The 26,256-nt window shown below is 37.6% G+C and overlaps 1 protein-coding gene, 1 long non-coding RNA gene and 1 other non-coding gene across 5 annotated transcripts in view; 1 reads left to right on the forward strand and 2 right to left on the reverse strand.

Moving 5' to 3' along the window:
• DCC (DCC netrin 1 receptor) overlaps window positions 1-26,256 on the forward strand; it is a 1,143,668-nt gene that overhangs the window by 784,697 nt on the left and 332,715 nt on the right. For all 3 annotated transcript variants that reach the window (XM_045065635.1, XM_045065634.1, XM_045065636.1), the window contains exon 8: window positions 17,320-17,476. In XM_045065635.1, coding sequence (XP_044921570.1) covers window positions 17,320-17,476 — 157 coding nt within the window. The remainder of the gene's footprint in view (window positions 1-17,319; window positions 17,477-26,256) is intronic.
• LOC123387706 lies at window positions 12,368-12,558 on the reverse strand. Its single transcript, XR_006602212.1, has one exon. It is a non-coding gene; the product is annotated as a U2 spliceosomal RNA (small nuclear RNA).
• LOC123387640 overlaps window positions 17,290-26,256 on the reverse strand; it is a 34,584-nt gene continuing 25,617 nt past the window's right edge. The window contains exons 3-4 of the long non-coding RNA XR_006602132.1: window positions 25,062-25,247; window positions 17,290-17,412 (exon numbers count right to left, since the gene is read on the reverse strand). This is a non-coding gene — a long non-coding RNA (uncharacterized LOC123387640). The remainder of the gene's footprint in view (window positions 17,413-25,061; window positions 25,248-26,256) is intronic.

A 26,256-nucleotide genomic window follows, 5' to 3' on the forward strand; every position in this document is an offset into this window, starting at 1 on the left:
TTTATCCTAGATCTTAGTTATCTATGATATTCTTACTCTGGAGTAACAAAATCTGTGTTATGTAGGTTTTAGAAATATTATTTTAATTGTATAGATTTTATGAATTCTTCTGGTTATTCAGTCTTTTCACTTGAGTCATTGGTATTTAAGTGTTCTCTTCTATGAATTTTAGTTTTCTAGACTTTCCTCAACAAGTTGTTCTCCTCATTCCTTCTCCCCTCCGTCTGCTCCATGGTTATGCGTTTACAAAAAAACAAAGCTTCCCACCAATAACTTTGAATTTTGTTGCCTTGGTCGTTATTACCTTTTCTTACCATCCTTTAGAAAATATTCAGTATTTCTCAAGGAAGCACATAGAACACCAAGCCACCCAAGGTATGGTGGCTGTAAAACCATCTGAGCGCAAATGTCAAACTTCTTACCTGAGAATTTCCCCACATGACAAACATGGTGATTAGCTAGGTCCATGCTGTCTGGGAATTTACTGTGTCAACGTAAGCAAAACAGCTTTTCCATTCTGTCATCTTTAATTTTACTAGCTATTAGCTGCTAAGTAGGTGAAAAATGAAATGAAACAAGAATCTAGATGGAATCCATTGCATTAGTTGTAGGATGAAATACAAAGTGGATACACAGTTAGACTGGTGCCAGGGGATACAGAAGCATCAGCAAGAATCATAAGCACTCTGGGAAGGAGGACAATTTCCAGATCCATTAACACTTTGTCTCTCAAATCTGTGTTTGGAAGTCAGTATGGTGCACATCCCTTTTAACTCTCCAGAAATATTTTTTCCTCACTGACTCGTAGATGTTAGGTCTGACCACACTAAGAATCCTAAAAGTTAACACTGTCCTTGTTTATTTTTTTCTAATTTTTCACTCAGAAGTGAGACGATGCACCCCTAATAGATAAGATTTCTTTTGTCACGTGTCTTCATGGAGTCTACTTTCAGCTAAAATTAAGCAAACAAACAAATAACAGCAAGAACAACAAAAAACAATGCTAAGGGCATTAGAGTTGACCTATCAACTATGATTAAAGACACAGCTCCTCCTGTTTTCTAAATTATATATATATACATATATATATATATATATATGTATATATATATATAATTTTTGATTTACAAAAAACTTGTGAAACTATTACAGAGCTCCTGTATACCCTCATGCCAGTGTCTCCACTGTTAACATCTCCCTTTACCATGCTATGTTTTTCAAAACTAAAAACAACAACAACAACAACAACATTGGGACCAGGACTTCTGGGGAAGATGGTGGAGTTGGACCATCTAAAACTCACCTCATCCCATAGATAAGACACACATAAATATAAATAACCAAGAAAACTACCCAAATACTGAAAGAAAAGAGTCTCTATGGCTAAATGTAGAGAAGAGGCCATGTTAAAAAGGGTGGGAAGGGGGGAGTTGCAGTCAGGAACCAAATGGATTTGTAGGACTGTTAATGGGAGGAAGGCATGCTATGGGCACAGAGAAGAGAGAGGACCAGACCCCAGGTCAGTTATCCCAGGTATGGGAGACCCATATGGGAGAGATGAACCCTTGTAACATTTGGTTTTGAAAATCAGAGTGGCCTAGTAATCAGTGGAGCTTAACACCAGAAACATTAAAAATCAGCAGGCAGAGACAGGAAGGCAGAGTCACATCTTTAAAGAGACAGCACAACAAATAGCCCTGCTGAGATATGTATAAAACCTGCAGTTCAAAAAAATGCCTGGAGTATAGATTAAGGAGATTTATTTACAAATCTCAGAACTTGTGCTGGAGGGCAGGGATCTTTGGCAGACTCCTCTAAGAACAAAAGAGCTGGTGGCCCCTTTTCCCTCTCCAATCCCCCAGCTGAGATATACAGATATATATTGTCAGAACCAGCATAGCAGAAATGCTGTCCACCTAACTTATTAACAGCACACCTCACACCCATTCTGCAGATACACTGCCTCCATGCAATCCATCCTCTCATGGCTGTAAGCCCCCTCCCATAGTAGAACTATGCAGAACTTGTGTGGCACTTCACATGCCACCCCTGCCTAACTTCTCCTGTGGGCCTGCCTTCTGCAATACATCCTTAGCCAGAGGCCTTTCAAAGCAATGCTGCAAGCCTGGCAGTCTGCAAGCAGCCCTAGTGGGCCAAAACTACTCCGGAATGACTCATGTCCCAGGGAGAGGAGATGACAACCACACACACATACCAGTCCCACTGCAGCCCCACAATAGACTGGGCACATACATCAGGTCTGACTACACATCTTACCCACCTACTAAAGCTTCTCAGGGGACAACACAGGGAAAGTGCCCTGCAATTCAGTGCTACTGCATCTTTAGCAAATGCCTTGTCTGACTCAACTGAAGCCCAAGGTGGCCTCAGACTCACCTACTACAGGAAACATACCCTGCTTATAACTAGCAAAGGATCCATTGCATGTGACTGAACTGAAGGCCAAAACAGCTCAGCCACAACAGTAGGACATACACAATACACCCAATACACACAACACACAGGAGACACTTCTGTAGTGCTAAGTTGTGGTGAACAGGGACATTGCAGGGCATTATATGACCAATTCTTATAAGGCCACTACTTTCAAGAACAGGAGACATAGCTGTTCTAACAGAGAAACAGACATAGAGAGTTAGACAAAATGAGAAGACAGAAATATGTCCCAAATAAAGGACAGAGCAAGAGCATAGTGAGAGAGCCAAACAAAATGGAGATCGAGTAATATGTCTGATAAAGAATTTAAACTAATAGCCATAAAGATATTCACTGGACTTGTGAAAAGAGTGGAGGACCTCAGGGAGACTCTCAGAAAAGAGATAGAAAACACAAAAAAAGAGCCAATCAGAGATGAGAACTCAGTAACTGAAATTAAAAATATACTACATGGAATAAATAGTAGACTGGAGAAAGCAGAAGAATGGATCAGCTACCTGGAGGACAGAGTAATGGAAAGCAATCCACCTGAACAGGAGAGAGAAAAAATAAATAAATAAAAATACATAGGCAGGGGCGCCTGGGTGGCTCAGTGGGTTAAGCCGCTGCCTTCGGCTCAGGTCATGATCTCAGAGTCCTGGGATCGAGTCCCACATCGGGCTCTCTGCTCAGCAGGGAGCCTGCTTCCCGCTGTCTCTCTCTCTCTCTGCCAGTCTCTCTACCTACCTGTGATCTCTCTCTGTCAAATAAATAAATAAAATCTTAAAAAAAAAAATACATAGGCAAAACTGCAACATCTTCAAGCATAATAACATTTGCATTTTGGGGATCCCAGAAGAAGAAGAGAGAGAAAGGGGGCAGAAAATTTTATTTATTTAAAAGATTTATTTATTTATTTATTTATTTATTTGACAGATAGAGATCACAAGAAAGTAGAGAGGCAAGCAGAGAGGCAGGCGGTGGGGGGGGGGGGGCGCGGCGGGGTGGGGAAGTAGGCTCTTTGCTGAGCAGAGAGCCCGATGTGGGGCTTGATCCCAGAACCCTGGGATCATGACCTGAGCCAAAGGTAGAGACTTAACCCACTGAGCCACACAGGTGCCCCATAAAATTTATTTGAAGAAATAATAACAAAAAATTCCCTGGAGAAAGCTGGAGAAAGACAGAAATCTATATCCAGGATGCACAGAGAGTCCCCAACAAAATCAACCCAAGGAGGGCCACACCAAGACATAATAATGAAAATGGCAAAAAGTAGTAAAGGAGAGGGAATTTTAAAAGCAGCAAGAGAAAAAAAAAAACGGATACATACAAGGAAAACCCCAAAAGGTTATCAGCTGTTTTTTTTTGGAAGAAAGTTTGTAGACCCGAAGGGCGTGACATAATGTATTCAAAATGATGAAAGAAAATATAACCTGCAACCAAAAATACTTTATCCAGCAAGGCTGTCATTCAGAGTAGAAGGAGATACAGAATTTCCCAAACAAACAGAAGTTAAAAGAATTCATGACCACAAAACCAGCTCTGAAGAAATGTTAATGAGGACTCTGAGTTGAAAGGAAAGATGATAAGGAGAAGCAAGAAAAGTAAGAAGCACAAACACAGTAATATTTAGTATAGCTATAAAAATCAGTCAAGGGATTCACAAAATGAAAGAATGTGAAGTATAACACTATGTACCTAAAAAGGAGTAAAGAATGGGTTCAAACTTCAGCAACCATCATCTTAATACAGACTGCTATATGCATAAGAGGTTATATATAAACCTAATGGTACCTACAAATCAAAAACTGGTGATAGAAATGCAAAAAATAAAGAGAAAAGAATCTAAGTATATCATTAAAGAAAGTCAGCAAACCATGAGAAAAGAGCAAGAGAAGAAAGGAATAAAGAAAAACTACAAAATCAACCACAAAACAAGTAACAAAATGACAGTAGTAAGTATATACCTACCAATAATTACTTTGAATGTAAATAGACTAAACACAAAAAAAAAAAATAGACTAAACACTCCAATCAAAATACATGGAGGGGGTGACAGAATAGATAAAAAAGGAGAACCACTCTATATGCTTTCTACAAGAGACTCATTTCAAACCTAAAGACATGGGCAGGCTGAAAATAAAGGGATAGAACAGCATTTATCATGCAAATAGCAGTAAAGAGAAAGCTAGGGTAGCTATACTGATAACAGAACAACAACAACAAAAATCCTTTAAAACAAGACTTTAAGAGACAAAGAAGGACACTATGTAATTATAAAGGGGAAAATCTAATAAGAAGATCTAATAATTGTAAATATTTATACACCCAACATGGGAAAAATCAAATACATATAAAGCAGCTAATAACACACATAAAGAAACTAATTGATAGTAATGCACTAATAGTAGAGCACTTTAATACCTCACTTGCATTAATGGTTAGATCATCCAGAGAATCAAGGAAACTGTGGTTTTGAATGACACATTGGAGCAGATATATTCAGAACATTCCATCCTAAGACAGCAGAATATACATTCTTTTCAAGTGTACATAGAACATTCTCCAGAATAGATCACATGTTAGACCACAAAACAAGTCTCAACAAATTAAAAAAAAGATTGGAATCATACCAACCACCTTTTCTGACCACAACACTGTGAAGCTAGAAAGCAGTCACAAGAAAAATATCTGGAAAGAGCACAAGTACATGGAGGTTAAATAGCATGCTCTTAGACAGTGAATGGATCAATGGAAAAATCAAGGAGGAAATAAAAAAATACATAGAAACAAATTAAAATGAAATGGTCCAAAATCTTTGGGATGCAACAAAAGCTGTTCTAGGAAGGAGGTTTGTAGCAATACAGGTCCACCTTAAGCAAGCAAGAAAAGTCTCAGGTAAACAGCATAACCTTACACCTAAGGAGCTAGAAAATCAAGAACAAACAAAACCCCAAACCAGTAGAAGGAAGTAAATAATAAAGATTGGATAAGCAATAAAAGAAGTAGAAACTAAAAACAAAAACAAAAGCAAAAAAACAAAAAACACAGTAAATAACTCAATGAAACCAGGAGCTGGTTCTTTGAAAAGATCAACAAAATTGATAAAAATTTATCCAGACTCATCCAAAAATAAAAAGTTAATACCTCTTCTTCTCATTCTGCCCCCAACAAAATAAAAGAGGAAGGAAAGCTTCTAAATTCATTCAATGATACAAGCATCACCCTGATACCAAAACCAGATAAAGCCACTATCAAAAAAAAAAAAGAGAGAACTGCAGGCCAGTATCTCTGATGAGCACTAATGCAGAAATCCTCAACAAAATATTGCAAACTTTATCCAACAATACATTTAAAAACCGTTCACCATGATCAAGTGAGATTTATTCCTGGGATGCAAGGGTGGTCGCAAATCAATCAACATGATACGTCATATCAACAAGAGAAAGGATAAAAACAATATGATCATTTTAATAGATAGAGAGAAAACATATGACAAAGCACAACATCAATTCATGATAAAAACCCTCAGCAAAGTAGGTTTAGAGGGAACATACCTCAAGATAAGAGAGCTCATATGTGAAAAACATGAAGGCAGGGGTGCCTGCTTGGCTCAGTGGGTTAAGCCTCTGCCTTTGGCTCAGGTCATGATCCCAGGGTCCTGGGACCCAGCCCCACATAAGGCTCTCTGCTCAGCAAGGAGCCTGCTTCCCCCTCTCTTTCTGCCTGCCTCTCTGCCTACTAATGATCTCTTTCTCTCTCTCTCTCTCTCTCTCTCTCTCTGTTAAATAATCAAATAAAATCTTAAAGAAAAAAAAAAGAAAAAGAAAAACATAAAGGTAACATCATCTTTAATGGGAAAAAACAGAGAAATTTTCCCAAAGGTCAGGAACAAAACAAAGATCTCCACTCTCACCACTTTTATTCAACACAATACTAGAAGTCCTAGCCACAGCAACCAGATAACAAAAAGAAATAAAAGATATCCAAGTCAGTAAATAGTAAGTAAAACTTTCACTAGTTGCAGATGACATGATATTATATATAGAAAATCCTAAAATTCCAATAAAGAAATTGCTAGAACTGATAAGTGAATTTAATAAAATCATATGATACAAAATCCATGTACAGAAGACTATTGCATTTCTATACACTAATAATGAAGTAGCAGAAAGAGAAATTAGGAAAACCATCTCATTTGCAGTTGCACCAAAAATAAGATACCTAGAAATAAACCTGGCCAAAGAGATGAAAGATTTGTAATCTAAAAGTTATAAAACACTGATAAAAGAAATTGAAAATGGTACAAACAGGGCACAAGTGAATAGGGGTGGGAGGGAAGAGCAATGGAAGAGGGAGAGAAGCAGACTCTGCTGAGTGCATACCCTGAAATGAGGCTCAATCTCAGGACCTGAGCCAAAATCACCAGATGCTTAACTGAGTGAGCCACACAGGTGCTCTGGTACTTCGTATTTTTATGGTGACATCCTTTGCAGTGACATGATTATTTTTGGTGGAATTAGTAATTATTCTGACAGATAATAAGAGTTTTCAAATATATTGAAAGCTGCATATACTGATACTATTTTCCCATCTTTTTTGGCTCTGCCTTTCTTACTTACTTTCTTGTCTTGGTTAGTTTAGTTAATTTGTGACAACTATTTGCATATTAGGAAAATCAGTCCTTTATAATATCATTAAAAATACTGTTCCAATTTGTCATGCATATTTTAATCTCACTCATTATGCTTTTCCATACAAAAGCTTTAATTTCAATATGGTGGTAATATTTATTTTTCTTTATGGGGTTTTTTTTTTTTTTTGTCATATCCTCACAACTGCCTGCCCATGTGTTTTATGATGAAAAAAATGCAGAGACAGGAGACATTATAATAAGGTTATATAGTAAGTAATGACTCTGGCATAGAATTCCATCATTTTAACATCCTAATCCCAAACCCCGCCACTCCCAGTATTATGTTATCTTTAAGGATAACCATTATCCCTAAAGTGGACTGTGATGCTGCCATTGGGTTCCAAATTCTATCCCATATTTTGATGAATCAGCTTCAGAGAAAAAAAGAGAGAAATAATAAGTAGAAAAACAAACAGGAAAAAGAGACAGAGATGGAAGACACTGTTGCTTCCTAGCATGATAGAACCTTAGTGGTAGCAATCTTATAACCTACCTTACCCTAGAAGATATCTGTCCAGCTACTGACTGAAAGACAATATAGCCTTCCTTCTTATTGCAATCCTAGGATTCTTTTCACTTTGCTCTAGAAAAAAAATGTCATCCATTATACCTCTTGATGAGGAAAAATATGTGGATATAGGTCAAACATATATTTTGCTTTAGTTATAATAGCAACCAAGAATCAAATTTGAAATAGATACATTTATTATCATAGTTGAATACATGTATCCTATATTTCAGAATAATACATGCCCTATGTTATATATGGAATTATTCAATAGATTTACCAGCCATCATTCAAACTGATACGGGCCTTTGAGTAAATCAACACATATATGGATTATTTAAAAAAATCAAACAAGACTTTGTGAAAGACCCATCTTCTTCTGTAGGAATTAATACTGTTCTGTTTAGAGTGAACAAAAAAGAATGCTGGAATTTGATTCACAGCCATAATTTATAAAATAATGTGTTTTTATTACTTGATCATCTGTGATGGCTATTCCTTTTGTTTGCCTACTTAATGGATATGAAGTATGAGTGCTAGGTTCAGATCAATAAGCCTTTTTTATAGTTTACAGCTTTACTAGCATTTTCTTTACTTCAGTACACTAAAAAATAAAAAGAAGGGGGGGGGAGTTTATGTGAGTGATCACTCAACTGTGGCTGCAAGTTCTCTGTGCTCACTGTCTCAATTCCCAGAAAGGGGACTAGAATAGAATTGTACTGCTTCTCTCACTTATGTGTGTGCTCTCTCTCTCTCTCGCTCTCTCTCTCTTTCTCTCTCTCTTTTTCTTTGTCTAATATATCAAACTCAAAAGAAACAGGGTCCTAAGGAAACATATTTCCTATGCATTCTGTGCCCCCTTGTAGTTTTTCAGTGGCTTCATAGTGGTGATATGAGACTCTACTTGTATAGACTTAATTGGAATAAGTAATAATTTATCTTAGTTTTATATCCTCTTTTATTCTATTTATTTCCCTTTAATATGTTTTGGAGGCTATAAAACTTGAGGATGAGTAGCTAGGGGTTAGAGCCAAGTGAACTGCACATGGCTGCTTAATAAACCTCCATGCCCTGTCAATGCACTCCTGGCCTGAGATGCTGCCTCCCATGCTCATTCTCTTCTGGTCTACCAGAAGCATAGCATTTGGTGAGTATTTTCTGAAATTCTTATTCTCAGAGACGTTTCAGAACACCAAAACTAGCCCATCCTGGCAATGAGCATTTCCATGGGTACACTTATACAGTAACTTTAAATAAATTATTTAAAAATTTATTTTAAATCCCATGGACAAAGTTGGGCATTTGCCATTAGTAGAACTCACCAAGCCATCAAACGAGATTGCAGCTTTTTTTTTTCTTTTCCCTGAGTGAGCGGACCATGGGCCAGGTGGGTGACTCGGTATCCAGAAACAGTAAAAACAATTCTTAATAGTATCTACATTACTGAAGAGAATAACTAAAACTTTTCAGCTCCCCCTACTTCATTTGTATTATTTTCAACTTACTTTTACTTGAGTTTCTTAACAGAATAATTCAGCTCTTATAAAAAAAAATTAATACTACCTAGCATTGATTCAATTATTTTTTTTCTTAACAACATAGCTTGTTAGCTATTTTATTTTGGTAGCGTCTCACCAAAGGAAATTGCGTAAAAAATATACTGTTTCTTAATGCCTACCATGCTGATTCGTATCAGCAATACATGTGTTCTTTAGATGTTCTTCACGGCTGGAGAAGAGGATTGCATGGCAGCCAGGGACAAAGTGCCATATGGCTGAGATAAGGTGAATGTTGATAAAGGCACGTGAGTGGTGGGAGGGGAGATGTCATAGCTTGTCAGTCTTTATCCCTAGAGGAAGCTCTGGTGACAGGGGAATGATTGAAATGGCACATTTGGGGTCCCTGGGCATTGAGAAGGGATAAATAATGACTAACAATTCAATGACATAAACTCAAGGGAAAGATGGAAACAAAGGGACAGAGTAGAAGTGGAGCTTTCCTACAGTTGGTGAAAGATGCCAGGAAGAGACATTGATGAGAGAGATGATTAAAGGTGGCCTCACAAAGCCTTGAATAGTGACAGATGGGAAACGTACAGTGATTAGTAAGAAAATACAGAGAGAAAAGAGACCTGAAATGAAGTACAGGCTTGCTGAAATAGACATGTGGGATAACAAAAAAGAATGAATTTTCTCTGTAACCTGAGAAAGGAAATAGGGAGAGATATTGAGCTGATCAACTCCTATCCTTGCATGGCAGAAGCACCCTTGTCCCCAACTCACTTGAACTATCAGATTTAGCCCAAATCCTTCCCAAAGCCTTTCCAGTAGGGATCCTAGATTTCCAGCCAGATATCATGAAGCTGGTCCAGCAGAAGCTGACTTTCTGCTTTCCAGATCTGAAGACAGATACATAACAATAAACATTCACTGAGTGTGTATCATATGCCAGGTACTGTGAGCAGCCCTTAAATCCAGTTTACATCATCAGTGAATTGGGTCAGTTTTCAAATGTAGAGTGTACAGCTCAGAGAAGCCAAATAGCTTGGGGTTCCAACCCCATCTATTTAATTGCAATATTCTAGTTGAATCCACTTGTTTACAAAAAGGTTGGACTAACCACCTTCTCAACCTGCTTGAGGTCTGCTCCATTTGAATAAACCCTTTTAAAAAGCACTTTCTTAAATAAAGTGAAAATAAAGAATATAATTGGTTCACACATGTATAGGTTGGCCCGTTTCATTTACCAGATATTATTTTCCTATCATTCTGTCTTTTGAAAAACTTTAAACTCTGAGAGATATAGTAATCTCTGCTGACATGATAATATCTTCTAGAATTTTTTTTTTCATCTTATATCTTTGTATGGCCATAGGTAATCCTTCTTACATGCAACCTTGTCCTCACAATTCTCTTTGATAGAGAATTGGTTTGGGGATAAGAATCACACTTCAAGTAACAGATTCCCAGATTCTTTTATGGATGCATTAGTCAGCTCAAACTTCTCAGGCTTCTGCTCTGCTTCTTAATGAAAGCATTATTTTTCTTAGAAATTATTCCTATATGAACACATCTTCTACATTTTTTGGCACATAGTTGGATTTTAGGAACCTGTTCCCCTCTCATTTGGTCTGAAATGAAGTAGTCTCATCATAAATCTACATTCCTTTGGAACCTGTCTCAGAGTTCAGCTTTTTAATCTACTTTGTCATTTATTAGCAGAGTAATAGTGATTAGCATGGCCAGCTTGTAGTAATAGCTCAGTCCCCTCCTAGTACATAATCTCAGATACCTATTTTTAAGCTTTCTGAGAGGGAATTTTTTAGTCAAAGTCTTAACATTATAAATTTCACACTTTTCCAGTGCCTTTCATTTAACTAACACTATAAGAATGCATTGGATGCCTAGGATGTCACTAAACATATGCTACTAGATTTGGGGATTAGATTGGTGAACAGTGTAGACTTTGCTTCTACTCTTACAGAAAATACAATTTGGTATAGAATTAAAAAAAAAAATGACTAGACCATTAGAATTCAGTATACAAAGTTTCCAGAGGGGACCTTTTCTATTCCTGTGAAAGTCCAGAATGAGGGGCTCCTAAGCCAGGGTGGGAATCAGTGAAGTGACACCTGAGCAGAAGGTTGAAGGAGAAGCCCAGGTCAGGGCGGCAGAGCAGTTGGAGGGAGATATTCCCTCCAGGTTGCTGTACACAAAAGTAGCAGAGGTGAAAGCATGAGATCTTCATGGAACCAATTAAGGTCAATGACCCCAGAGACCTTCCTCTGTGCCCTTCTCAGGCTTACAGTTACCCACGACAACTGAGAACTTAGAACTGGGATGGAAGAAGCAATGTGAGAGGTAGAAGAGATAGGTCCTTGTCGGTGAAGATGGGGGGGACAATCACCAATGGCTGAGCTGGCTTCCGGCTCTGGCCTTGAGACGTGGATTTAAAAAGGCCTTCATGCAGGGCACCTGGGTGGCTCAGTGGGTTAAAGCCTCTGCCTTCAGTTCTGGTCCTGATCTCAGGGTCACAGGATCAAGGCCTGCATCAGGCTTTCTGCTCAGCAAGGAGCCTGCTTCTGCCTTCTCTCTACCTGCCTCTCTGCCTACTCATGATCTCTCACTCTCTGTCAAATAAATAGATAAAAATATTTTAAAAAATTGGAGCCCCTGGGTGGCTCAGTGGGTTAAGCCTCTGCCTTCAGCTCAGGTCGTGATCTTAGGGTCCTGGGATCAAGCTCCGCATTGGGCTCTCTGCTCGGCGGGGAGCCTGCTCCCCCCACCCTGCCTGCTTCTCTGTCTACTTGTGATCTCAGCCAAATAAATAAATAAAATCTTTAAAAAATATATTTAAAAAAATAAAATAAATAAAAAGACCTTCATGCAGTTTCTTACACATAGTAATCCCTCCATTAATATTGAATGGACTAATGATTGGATACCTGAAATGATTTACCAAAGAAAATGCAAAAATGTATGATCCAATTCCACAGCACTACTACTATGCTAGTCTGTAAAATGATAAATTAAATAGGTTTCTGGGGATGGATTAGAAATGGTTTAGGGAGAAAGCGTGTTGTGATTTCTAAAACAATCACCCTACTGAAAATTTAGGATGGAATTAGTTTATAAATAAGAGACTATCTCAGACTTAGTAATTGTCTTACATGTATACACCTATGTTCTTAGGGAAAAAGCCAGAGTTTAAAAATGATTTTTTTATGGAGGGGGTGCACTGTTTTTGGAAATACTACAATACCAGGTCCATGTGTGGAGTAGAGAGAGCAAACTCCTCTTCCATCTCCCCGATCCAAATATCCATTGAATATATTGCCCTCAGTTAGAGGACGTATCAGATATTAAACTGATAAGAACAGATGCTATACTTGATCTTCACTAAAATGCACAGAAGCAATTAAAAATAATTCTTCAAATCAAGCATAACAGTAGAAACTTGATAGACATTCAATAAATATTGATTATTCCATTTTAGAGACTAACCCAATAAATTCTTTTATGTAAAGATTAAGATTTAATGAAATATGGAGATCATTAACTTCCATCTCATATTAATTTAAAATTAAAAAGTCATTTCAAATCATTATTTTTTAAAATTCACATTTCTTTGTTTTACTAAAGTTCTCAATATACTGACTAGAAAACCATGATTCTTTGAATATTGAAAATAATATGAAACCTTAGAAAAAATTGTCATTCTCTATAATTTCAACCTTATATTGCTGAGCATCTTTCTGGCAAGTTTGCAAAATTACTTTGTGAAATATAAAAACTTTAAAGCAAAATGTAAATTTTATGTGCTTCTTCATTTGGACAATTAAAAACTAGAGTTTGAGGTCAAGGAAACAATGATAAGAAAAAAATGCAAAAGGAAAAGAAATAATATTTGCCCCAAGAACAATTAAATGTTCCTTTAATTTCCTTAATGTTACCCATTTATATTTTACACAAATCTTCAGGCTAATAAGGAGATGATGTGAATAAAACATCTAGTTGATATGGTGGCTACATTTATAGGTATTTTCATTAATAATATGGGGAATGACAAGAAAGTAAGCCTATTGCTTGTTTGATATTAATAAAAATTAAATGTTTTTGTGAATACATCTAATCATAATTCATGTGCCTCATAGGGAGTAGAGGTCAGGCAGTTAATAAGGTTAAGGAAAAATTAATATCTGTAAACATATAGTAAAATTCTAAGAGAAACAAATTTTCTGGTATCTAGGCAGACATGGCTTTATAGAAAAATTAACCCAATAATGTAATTGTTACCAAGGCTATTGCACTGCCATCATTAAATAGTAGTAATAGTACTAGTAGTAGTAGTAGGGACAAGGAACTTAGAAACCAAAATTTCAAAACTATTCTTTGAATTTCTATTATTTTCAGAAATCACTTCCTTTTTCTGGATTTTATTGTGATAATTTTCTTTGATAAAGAGATTCTTCTAAATAAATTTTTTAAAAAAGACTCTGTTATAGTATGGTAAATTCGCCTCCTCTTCTCCATGACCACAGATAAAGAAGCCGTAACCATGGCAACAGTAATGGGCCAGGGAGATTAGGGCCAGACTGGAGATTAGGTCTCCAAGAGCAAAGAAAAAAGTCCTGATTAGTTCCTTATTGAGACCTTCTGTGGAGACGAGTAACTGTAGAGAGAAAGCATGGAGGATTAGTAAGAACAAAATTAATTCCTTGTATAAAGAAAGAAGCCATCCCTTTGTTAAAAAATGTGTCCATTCCTTTTCATACGAGGACTGTTTAAATTGAGGTAAAAGGGTCTATGATTAATTCTATTCTGAGCTTTATCTGTGTCATCTGCGTCTAGACTGGCTCTGTGAGAAGGCACTTCTGGAAGCCTGAGGAGAAAAGCATCCTTGCGCAGACTCCCATTGCTCTCCCTCTTGGCAGCCTCTGAATAGGTGGGGAAACCACCTCATTTTTGATGTGATACCATCTCTAAGTGAGGTGCATTTTGGGAAAAAGGAATTGAATTTTTTTTTCCTGTTCTTTTAAAACTAATTTGTCTAACTTCTTGAGAACTCTCAAAAGATTTATACAGGTCATCCTGGATCATGTTTTGTTTTTTAGAAAATCTTTTGTTTAAAAAAAAAATCTAGTAATAATCCCATTTGCTTTAAACTGGCAAGATGTATAGGGTTTACATTTTGAGAAAATGAGCTATGATTTTGCCAGGATGCATGGATAACGAGGTTACTTGGGGTGTTTTAGATGATAAATTTATAAACCTGAGAATGGTCAGATGGCATGAATATTACTCATATTAAAGGATTTTGTGAAATTAACCTCTAAAAAGACTGCCCTTTTTCAAACTTCAGTTGACAGTGTAAGAAAATGTCACATCCTGGCCAACCCTAGATACTAACATTCTTTAAAAGTCTTGCTACTCTGACAGATTTTTTTTTAATACACTTTATTCTGACAGACTGTTTAGATTTTATTTTAATGCACTTTATTATTTTTTTTTTTTACTGTCAGGTTGAACCCTAATTTCAGATAAGATTCTTTATTTTTTATTCATTTTGGATTTGTTTTTAAATATTATAGATCTTAACTATCATGTTAGATATTTTACAAACACTTTAGGTTATTCTTTCCCGAGGAAATAGCACTAGACTAAGTGAAGGGGAACAGCAGGAGTTAGGTGGACAAGATGGGTCTGTTAGCGTGGGAGCTGCTGTGGGAAGGCTTCAGGGAATCACCAGTGGATCCACATGGGGAGAGCCTGCTTAGTGCAAGCAGCAAAAAGCCAGGGAGCCTCAGATCCTCTTGTCATTCACAGGTGTGATGATTAGGTGGCATTTTCCTCCCTCAAACCTTATTATGAACTCAGTACATCCCCCATCTGTGGGGCAGTGATGGGGGATGGTGAGGAGAAAATCCAAGAAACCTCCATGTGAGCTTCAGGAGGAATGCCGTCATCTATTTTTTGCCATTGACTTCTCCATACCTAGAAGGGCTGGCATTAGATAAGCACTCTATGAGTATTTTTTTTTTTTTTTTTTTTTTTTTTTTGATGAGTGGAGCTAATGGATGCTGCTTATTGTGGAAACTTTGCAAGCCTTTCCCCAAAGTGGTATTTTTCTGGCAAGAGGAACACACTAGGCTGTTATGCAGGATGGCCCTCGGAATCACCCTCAATCGGTGGTGGAGGAGTAGTGGATAAATACCTTAGTGTGCTTCTTTCAAGACAGTTAACCTAGAGGCCAGTGCCACCTTGTCCCGCAGAGCCCCACATGGAGCTGCCATCCAGTTCCCCACAGTGCTAACTGCCAGATAAGTCACGTTTTCTAGCTTTCACTCCCTGCCGTCTCACTCCCCAGCTTGCTTGGATCACTTCCAAATTAACTCTTTGTGCTTCAATCTGTGTCTTAAGCCTCTTTGTGGAGGAAGCCGAACTATGAAAAGGGATAAACAGGAGCCAGGCCTGTCGACCCATTTCCAAGTTTGGTGATTCCCTGAGGTAAAGAACAGACACTGAGGAAAAATAAATAGTAGATTAATATGACCAGATGTGTCTTTTTATAAGCTTATTCAGAATGCTGTCTGTACACAGAGTACATTTGAGGGAGATGAGTAGAAGGAAAGCAGAGGAGCTGGAGAAAGCAGAGATAACTGTGCTTATCACAGTTGATAATGTAGTGGTAGAATGATGATGTAGTGGTAGAGCTAACATGGGGTAGGTTTACCAGATGTCCGGGGTTGGAGGACTTCTAGAAAGGTTGAGTGAGAGAGAGAGTCAGGAGTAGGAGATACCTTTTGCATTTCTGGGCTATACAGTTGTGAGGAAGGTGTAGATACAACTGAATTGAGCAACCCAAGTGGAGAAGTACACTGAGTGGACAGTGAAGGGGGTGGGGAAGATAAATTCACATAGCTGTACTAGTATGAGATGTCCATGGTGTGTGGAACTACAGGTTTTTGTCAGGAGGCTCAATATCACCCACATTTTTGAGACAGATGCTACATATCCAGGCATCAGTCTTCTCCCTCTGCTCACCACTATGCCACATAAGATTGACTAACTTGCTGCTAATCCACCATTTGTTTCAAATACTGGGTTGACCAAAAAATCAAGGGGAAATTTTACCTATAAAGAAGTAGGCTAAGAAGATATGGAGCCAGAAACAACTGTGAAAGATTTCTGTAGTTCTTTAAAACTTCTTTCTCTCTATATAGGGTATGTATTGTCAATTGATAATGTTTCTGGAACCATTAGGAAGTAATACAGCCCCCCTGACCCCAGTGGATCTTCCTGCTAACAGGAGTGTAGTGCACAGTAGGAATAGTGACTCAGCCAGCCCCTGGAGAAAGTGAATGCAAGGACGAATCCTCATTTTGGTAAGAACTAGAGAAAATGTCCCATAAAAGCCAGTTTGAAGATTAAATGTAGGCAAATGAGTCCTTGTGATTTGGGGCTAGAAATCACCTGTCAAAATGAAACATATGTTTCCTACCCTTGGGAACCTGAAAAAATAAGAAGATGAATTATGAATATACACATTTAATAGAAAATTTCATTATAGATTGTAAATGCCCCAAATATTTTTTAAAAAATGGGTTCTTCAATGTGGATGATTTATTCCTGTGAATAACAATTCTTAAATTTTGCCATACATGCAAAGATACTCTACAAGTATAGAACATTTGTGTATCTTTAGGTCTGGTAGAATTTTTTTCTGTCAGTTCCTTTCTAGCAGGTCGTCTGTAAGAACTCTTTCTGCTCTTGGTTAGCTTCTATCAACTTTGGTTTCTTGTTACTTTAAATTGTATCTAAAACAGGGTAAACAGGCTCAGCGTGGAATAAGGCTTTACAGTAACTGCTTGGTTACCTGAGGCATTTATCCATGGCTATGTTTCTCTGTGTCATGCCTAAACAGAACATTTTACTTGTTACAGATCCCATGAGTAATGTATGCAAGAGAGTCATATATGTTATTAATTTGCCACCTTTCATAAGGTCCAAGAAATTCTAATATATCTTTGATTCCATTCACAGTTTGCTTTCCCTTGTTTTTCTTCCTTCCTTTAGAATGGACCATTCTATGTTTGCTAATAGATTGGTTTTGCCTTCCTGCACATTTCCCATCTATGGCACCAACACCTCTCTCACAGCCTCCTCTTCTTCTTCCCTAGCTATCCCAAGCTCCAATGTCCTTCCTTCCGCTCCCAGAGATGTGGTCCCCGTGTTGGTTTCCAGTCGGTTTGTCCGTCTCAGCTGGCGTCCACCTGCAGAAGCAAAAGGGAACATTCAGACCTTCACAGTCTTTTTCTCCAGAGAAGGTGACAACAGGTAAGTGCCACCAGTACATAATCTGCCATCTCTTTATATGTCTACTGTGGCATAAAGGCACCTGCAGGGGATCTTTAGCAGCGGCATTGGAGACCATGTGGAATCAGCTCTGCCCATCGCTCATCTGTAAGCGAAGACAATATATCTCCGTGGACTATGTGTGTTTTTTTAAAGTGGAATTGTTTATAGAATAAAATAAAGTCTTTGATAATAAACTTCCTTTAAAAGAGACAAGCATGTGAATATTTAATAATCAGGTATTTTTAATTTTTTTTTATTTTTAAAGTGCTAAGCGGAGAACAGAATTAGGCTGTATATTAACAGAGCAGGATATGAAAGAACCACAGTAGCCAGAGTGCCCTTGATATCATGTGAGCTCAAGAAAACTGCACAAGATGGGATTGGGAGGGAGACAAACCATAAGTGACTCTTAATCTCACAAAACAAACTGAGGGTTGCCGGGGGGAGGGGGTTTGGGAGAAGGGGGTGGGATTATGGACATTGGGGAGGGTATGTGCTTTGGTGAATGCTGTGAAGTGTGTAAACCTGGTGATTCACAGACCTGTACCCCTGGGGATAAAAATATATGTTTATAAAAAATAAAAAATTAAAAAAAAAATTAACCAGAATAGTGGGAATGAGTTGAAAATAAAAAAGTTTTCCTATGAAAAAAAAAAAAAAAGAAAACTGCATAACTTCTTTGAACCTGACTTTACTGTATAATAAAAAGTGAATAATAATGCTTAACTCTCAAAGTTTTTGTTAGGATTAAATTAGGTTGCATATGTAAAGATCATACCAGAGTATCTAATATTTGGTAGAAATTATTGTTTCTCTCCCTTTTTAAAACTATTTTATTTATTTATTATTTTAGAGAGAGAGAGCTTGGGAGGAGGACCAGAGGGAGAGGGAGAGGGAGAGAGAGAATATCAAGCAGACTCCATGCTGAGTGTGGAACCTGAAACAGGGCTGGATCTCAGAACCCTGAGATCATGACCTGAGTCAGACACTTAACCTGCTGAGCCAACCGGGAGCCCCATGTTGTTCCTCTTTTTACTTGTCACTTATAGACAAGAGTATTTTGTATATGTCTAGTTTCAAGATCACAATCCATTATTCTTGATTTTTCTCAACACTTTCTCTTTGAAATGTTTCATGATTTTAAGACTTTGAAGTTTGATTTGTAAGTCTAACATAGATGTTGGGTAAATTCCAATTTCTTCTATAAGAATAAATGGTGAGGGCCCCTAAGTGGCACAGTCAGTTAGACATCTGAGCCTTGGTTTCAGCTCAGGTTGTGATCTCAGGGTTATGATATTGAGCCCCACATCACACTCTATGCTCAGCTCAGAGTCTGCTTAAGATTTTCCCTCTCCCTCTGCCGCTGCCCCTGCCTGTCTCTCAAATAAATAAAAATTTAATAAAAACATAATTTAATAAAAGAAGAAACTGTGAAATACCTATTTTATTTCTTTAAATGTATTAACTTATTTTGTATTCCATGGTTGATTATTCTAGTATCTATAGTCTTTGAGAGTCTAGTTCAATGATTTGTTTCTGCTGAATTTTACTCATAATGGCTTGTTTGTTTTCATAAATGGGTGATTCTTGATTGTTAACTCTAATCCTAATTTCTCTGAGGGAGATTTTTGTGACCAAGTATTACAGAACAATCTTGGGAGAATGCGCTTTACCAAAATGAGACCATGTTAAACCAGAATTTTGTTAAGATTTATTTGGTCCATACCAGTCTCATGTTGATATTTTATTGAACATGAGAAAGACCACTAAGTATGATAACATTTTTTTCCTGCCATTTTTAACATATCAACTCACACAGGTAAATACAGACTTGTGGAAAGGAATTCTCAGATTTTTTTGTTGTTGTTCTATTTCCAATTAAGCTAAGACTGGGATCATATGTTCACCTGTTCTCTCAGGAGCCTAATTTCATTTTCTAGTTCACCCACTGAGGTTTGCTCTTTTAGGATCCTGGCTGATGCGAGGTTCTCTAATCAGACTGTACACCCTTCTTTATCTGCAAGCTTCATTTCCTATTCTCTTCTCCTACCGGTTCTAAAACTCCTCGCTCCAGACTTCTATTGAGAGGCACATACCCTCAGGCAAATACCTGCGCCACAGTCTGCTTTCTCACTATGATAATTCTCTTATTTTGCTGCCAATATATTACAGATAAAAACCGCCTTTTTAAATAAAAAAGATTTTTAATAATTTGCCCAGCATTTTAGATGTGCCATAACAGAAGAGTTTTTCATGTAATACCTAGTAGCCATATCGTTTGAAATGACATTTGGAAATATTTATTTTAATGCCTGTAAGATTGGTATCATTATTATATATAATTATTGACAGTTGAGCAAGTATATTTGAATATGTTCAGTGTTTAGGAAATCTTATTTAAGATTAAAGCATAGGGGTACCTGAGTGGCTCAGTTGGTTAAGTGCCTGACTTTGACTCAGGTCATGATCCCAGGGTCCTGGGATCCAGCCCCACATCAGGTGCCCTGCTCAGCAGTGAGTTTGCTTCTCCCATTCCCTCACCCCGCTACTCTGCCTGTTTGTGCCCTCTCTCTGTGTCAAATAAATAAATAAAATCTTTTCTTTTTAACGATTAAAGCATAAAGCCACTCTGTGAACATTCCACTTAAAAGGAATCATTCACCGAGACTAATATTACACTGTATGTTAACTAACTGAAATTTAAATAAAAACTTTAAAAAAATAAGGAATCAGAAAAGCAAGGCATGCGGCTTTCTTAATAGACCTTTCCATTCTATTCCTTGGGCTTTTTTTTAACTTTCTATCCTCCTCATCAACATTTAGTTTTTCTGTGTCCCAAATTTAAGGCAGTCAAAGAGATCTGCCCAGTTTTCTTCAGAGAAACACTATGTTGCCAAATCCTCAAATTCTGTAGAGAACAACACCTATTTACAAATGTACTCTGCAAACCTACTCTGTGTCTCACACAAGGTTGGAATGTCATCATTATGCTCCTCAAGAGGTGAGGATTTGGGTAAGGCAACTAGGATGTGCATGAACATTGGTCTGCTGATATGGTTAAATCCTGAGATCCACATCTTTTCTTCCCTATTAAATTGCCTCTTATCTAGAACCAGTCTAAAATGGATTCCCCTTGGTAGGCAGGGGTTTCTGGGATGTGGCAGCTTCTTCTTTCATCCTTCCAATGCAGACTGCATTCACTTTCTGTAAAGTTTGCCAGCCAAGGGAAATGTGATCTGCTTGACGGATCTACATAGATGTTGTATTTTGGGGGTTGGTGACAGCATGGGAGAAGTAGAAAGGGAAAGTGAAAAAGAAAGTAACAGAAGTAGAAGGAAAGACAGAAATGGCAGGTGGCCCAGTGAGACCCACTTGTTCACAGGGCTGAGTTCACACATCCTGGCTTTCACCATCCATTCTTCTGTAGAAGAACAAAGTAGACTGCTGTCCCAGGTATTCCGGTGCCAATTGAGTTATCAGTAGAAAGTGTGTGGGGAGAAGCCAGGATTCAAGTGTGAGGCTTCATATAGTGTCTCCAATGTGTGAGTGCTCTAAACTCATAGTGATCCTTAAGAACCCCTCAGGATTCAAAAAGCTCAATACAGCTTGGGCTGACCAGAGTGGTCTTTAGTGCAGTACGATAAGCAGAAGGGATAGTACAACTTCGTTCATGCTGTGTCTCAAAATGCTTCCCTCTCTAGTCCACAGCAATAAAGTATGTCATATTTAAGTTTCTTTTTTCTTTCATAATTTGACCTGACTTTAAAATGAAAGAAATAAACATGAGTACACAGATAGCCTGTGTTCCCTAAGATCACTCATTACCACAAAGAAGCAGGCATTCATTTTAGTCTCATCTGCAGCTCTTTAACTCTGTGACCTTATCATGAGCCTGATAGTCTTTGGATTTCAGTGTATGCAGCTAAGAAAACTGGAGGTAGTAATTCTTGCCCAACTATCTTCATGCAGTCGTATGAACTTCCTGGAGCCACCTTAAATTTACCCTGCCCCAAACCATCCTATCTCCTCCTTAAATATATTTTCCTCTCTTTTCTTGGTGTATGTTAGTACCTTCCATCCTGTGGACCAAACAAAAAACCCAAGTCATATTTTACTCACCCCAGCCTCTCGACTCTGCCATTAGTCATTGTGTCCTGTCAAGTCTACCTTGGCCACAGCTCAGCTCTGCCCCTTTATTCTGTCATCTCCATCATCACCGATCAGATCTCTGACAAAGCTTCTTGCCTTCTAATCCATCCTCCTCATTGTCTCTAGTTATTGTCCTGAAATACAGTTAGGATCACTCCCTCTGTTGTGAAAAAAGTGTGAATGTTCTCAAATTTAGGTATGATAAAATTTCTGTATAAAGACATGCCCATAATAACTGAAAAAGTCTTTTGAATGGAAGTCTATATCCAATCTATACATAGGTAGAGTGTGATTCCTATGACCTATCATGGTTAAACCTTAGCCTAAACGGCTGGATTTGAAAAAGGTACTACTGTTTTATTAGATGTGTAACTTGGGGCATTTAGATATGGGAAAGATGGAAATAAGATCTCTCTGGTGTGACGGATAGAGGGAAGATGAATTATGCCTCTCTGAATTGCTATGAGAACTAATTGGAGGAATTGAAGCAAAGCATCCAGGGAAGTCACAACATAGGGCAGAATGGAAGGGCTCAAAATAGTGTGCACTCAGAGACAATATGGGAAAGAAGCTGAAAATAAGGCTCAAATGTGGTAATCATCATCATCTGACTTACCTACCCAATGTGTCTTTCAGCATATAATTTGTCTCCTCAAATTTCTATAAAAAATGCCCATACTCTTAACAAATAAGGCCAAACTTTCACTTATGCACTGGATCTCATCCTTTTTTAAGCAAAAGAATAAAACTTCAGTGATTCCATTTCTCCCCTCATTATCAATGTTTTTCAGTCTTGTGGATCATGTCTGTCAACATACAGGCGTGCAGTTGTATTTTCCATCTCAACGAATTTTCCCTCAATCCCATTTCTCCCTCCTCTAGCACTCTATTCTGTGTTCCCTTGCATAACAAATCCCCTTGAGTTGTCTAACTTCACCCCAATACCTTACCTAATATTTTAATCGTGATTCTGTCCCTAATTTCAAGCAACTGTTCTTATCTAGGTTTACCAGTGGCTTCCATGTTGCTAAACTCAATAGTCAATTCTCCGTCCTCACATTACTTGGGCAGTAAGCAAATTTTGTCATATTTGATCACTTCCTTTTTTGTGACACTTATCATTCTCTTGGGTTCTATTACACAGACTTTCCTGATTCTACTCTAATCCCTCTGGCCACTCATTTTTAGCTTCTACTTTTTACTTCAAATCCCCCCTGGCCTGTGAATATTAGATTGCCCCAGGGCTCAGGCTTTGAAGATCTCTTTTTATCCAGTTTGTAACTTTATATTTTGTCAGTATGCTGATGTCTTCCAAGTTTGTAGCTCTGGTCTTGACATTTTACCTGCATATATCCATATATATATATATATCAAATATCCAGATTCTGTCTTGGTTTCTTAACTTTTGATTTCTTATGAGCATCTACAACTTATCAGCAAAACCAAATACTTGTTTTCCTTCAACCTGCCTCTGAATACTTTATTATTACAGAGATTGCTCTGTCTCAATGAAATCTACATATTTCTCATCACTCAGGCCAAAATCCTTGGAGTAATTGTTAATTCTTTTCTTTTTCTTATATCCTATAACCAAAAACATCATCAAGTCTTAGCAGCAATATCAAAATATATCCTAAATCCTGGAAACAATATAATACTTGGTATTTGTTATAAAATAATACTGAAGATTTTCAGTTTTGAGCTGAGTGATAGGAATAAAGTGGTACATCCTCTCATTCTGTCTAGTTGTGTGTGGCTTACAATTTTCCATGATAAAAAAATAAAGCCAAGTAAGTAAATAAAAATAAAACATATACAGAATCTTACCACTTCTTGCCCCTTTATATTACCATCAAGTCTCATCTGAACTATTGCAATAACCTTTCAAGGCTGTTCTCTCCACAGCAACAAGAATAAATCCTTTAAAACATACCTTAGATCCTGTTATCCTCCTGCTACAAAACCCTCCAGTGACTTCTATCTCATACAGAGACTAAGCAGATATCCTTCCAGACCTGGTCCCTTGTCACCTTCCTAGTCTCATCACTTATTCTTACCATTTATCCATTTTCTCACTTCTCTCCAGTCTCACTGGCTTCCTTGTGTTTCCAAAATATACCAAGAACCCTCCTCCCTCAAGTTTTTGCACTTGCTGATCAACCTGTTCCTCCCCTTGGTATCTACGTGGATCATTCTGTAACTTACACTGAGTCTTTGATGAGTGGCACTTTCTGCTGGATGCCTTAACCTGACCTCTATCATTCCCGATGCCCTTTTTCATTCATATTTTTTCCATGGCTTTATCACCCTGTACTTACTGTTTCCTCAATCCCCTTTCTTGGTGCCAGAATATAAGCTTCATGTGGGCAGGGCTGTTCTTATCTCCTTTCTTCCCTGAGCTATTCTTAGCACCTAGAGCAATCTGGAATCCATAATAAACACTCACAAACTATTTGTTGAATTGAAGCCCCAACTGAAATGTCAACTACTATAGGAATCTCTCCACAGTCCTCCAACTCAGAAGTCTTTTTTCCTTTATCCCCCCCTTATGCTTTGATTACGATTATATTATTCCTACCTTCTGGCCAATTTTGTGTGTGTTTGAGTACATGCATGTTTCCATTCCTGATGATGGAAACTAGATCTTATTTATAATTCCATACCCAAGTGTCTAGTATCATGAATTCTGTAGACATTCATTGATTGGAACTAGTAGGAATCAAGTGGCAGAGAGACAGATGTGGTATTCCTAATAGGTAGTTCCTTAACCAATAAAACAAATTGTGTTACTGAGGAGGATGAATAAACTGACTGGAGTTCAATAAAAACTTTTTTAATTGAGAAAAAATAAAAGTTGATTTTTGAGATTTGATTCCAATATCCCTGTTCATTTTCTGGCTCTCAACTAGAGCAAATATACGCCATATGTCTCTGAGCGGCTAGCTGTGATGCTCATTTGCTCATACAGCTTTATGTAGCTCCTTAACACAATAGCTTTTTAAAAGGTAGTGGATTTAACATTTGCCTCAGACTAGTAATGACTTTGTCAGGCAAATGACTCTAGCTCAGATTATCATTAATCTGTCTGACTGGTTAATGGTGTCAATAATGCAAGTGCCATAGTTAACATCTTTTTTTTTTTTCTATTTTATTTTGTTCAGCCCCTTGGGTGCTTTCATTTCATAAGTCAGGGAGTGGGATAAATTCCAAAACCTGAAAGTCAGACTTCCCAGCTATCCAGCTATCCCTTCCTTGTACCTAAAAATCATTGAATAGAAAGTGATCTTTGGAATCATAGTACAACTTTCTGCTACTTAAACATTTAGAAACTGATACTCAGAGGAGGAGTAAGTCTCACGCCAAAGGCCATAGAGTAAGCATTCATGATGAGAGAAAGTATTTATTGAATATTTACTGTGCCAGATGTCAGGGGAAGCATCTCTTACATAAATTGTCTTACTTCATCCTCACAATAAAACATTATCCACATGAGGCTTAAAGAAGACATTTTCTTCTCTGATACACAGCTAGTAAGTGGTAGAACCAGGATATGATGCAGGTGTTCTCAGTCACTGGACTGACTTGCTCCTCACAGATTAACCTGGAAGAGAATCAGAGTTTTTTTTTGTTTATTTTGTTTTTTGTATTTTCAGAATTATGACATGAATTCTTCCATAGACTTCTTTCCAGTAACTTTCTGACTTAATTGCTAAGTTGGTATGCGTCATTTCTTTAGCAATTATAGACACAGTAGCAAACTTTTTGGACATGTTTAGAACACTATACTTCCCATTTCATAATCTAAAGTCACTTATGGAGTGTGACACAGGGTAGCCAGAAGCCTAAGGTAATGTTGCTGTGGAATTGAACTTCATGGGTTTCAATCCTGGCTCAGAATTTTACTAGCTGTGTGGTTGTCGTGTGAGATAGATCCTTCATATGGGATAATAATCATAATTGACATGTAAGCCTAGGATGACTTCAGAAATCATTAGTGCCTAAAACATTTGTTTATTGCCTGGTGTTCCAAAAGCACTCCGTTCTTGTCAGCCAGTGCTATGTGCGGATGACTGTGTGTATTAGAAATGGAGAGCAATGAAATACAGGTGTATATGTACAGAGGACTTTATCACTTTATAAATGTTAGCCCATTTGATCCTCAGATAAGGCAGGTATGATAATTTCCATTTTACTGATCAGAATGCCTCACTCCGTTCAGAGAATCTGAAACAAAACAAAACAAAACAAAACAAAACAAAAAAAAAAAAAAAACACCACTGCTAAAAAGCTACACAACTAGTAAATATTGGAAGAAAGATTTAAATGCAAGGTTTCTAGTCCAGTGACCTTTCATGGTACCATACAAAGTAAAAGATATCCCCTAAAAGACATACATATAAAGTACTGTGGGAGTTCAGAAGAGAGAATTAAAACACTTTATGAGCATCATTCAATTTAATCCTCACAATAACCCTGTGAGGTAGGCAGATAAAGGACTGGTATCTTTACTTTGCAAATGAAGCAGGGAAGGTTCCAAGATAGCCCCTGACTTGCTCAAGGTCACATGCCTATTCTGCGGCAGGACAAAAGTGGGACTGGGCCTTCCAACT

Source organism: Mustela putorius, unplaced genomic scaffold (assembly GCF_011764305.1).
Source record: "Mustela putorius furo isolate JIRA1106 unplaced genomic scaffold, ASM1176430v1.1 tig00003858_pilon_pilon_pilon, whole genome shotgun sequence".
Classification (NCBI taxonomy): Eukaryota; Metazoa; Chordata; class Mammalia; order Carnivora; family Mustelidae; genus Mustela; species Mustela putorius.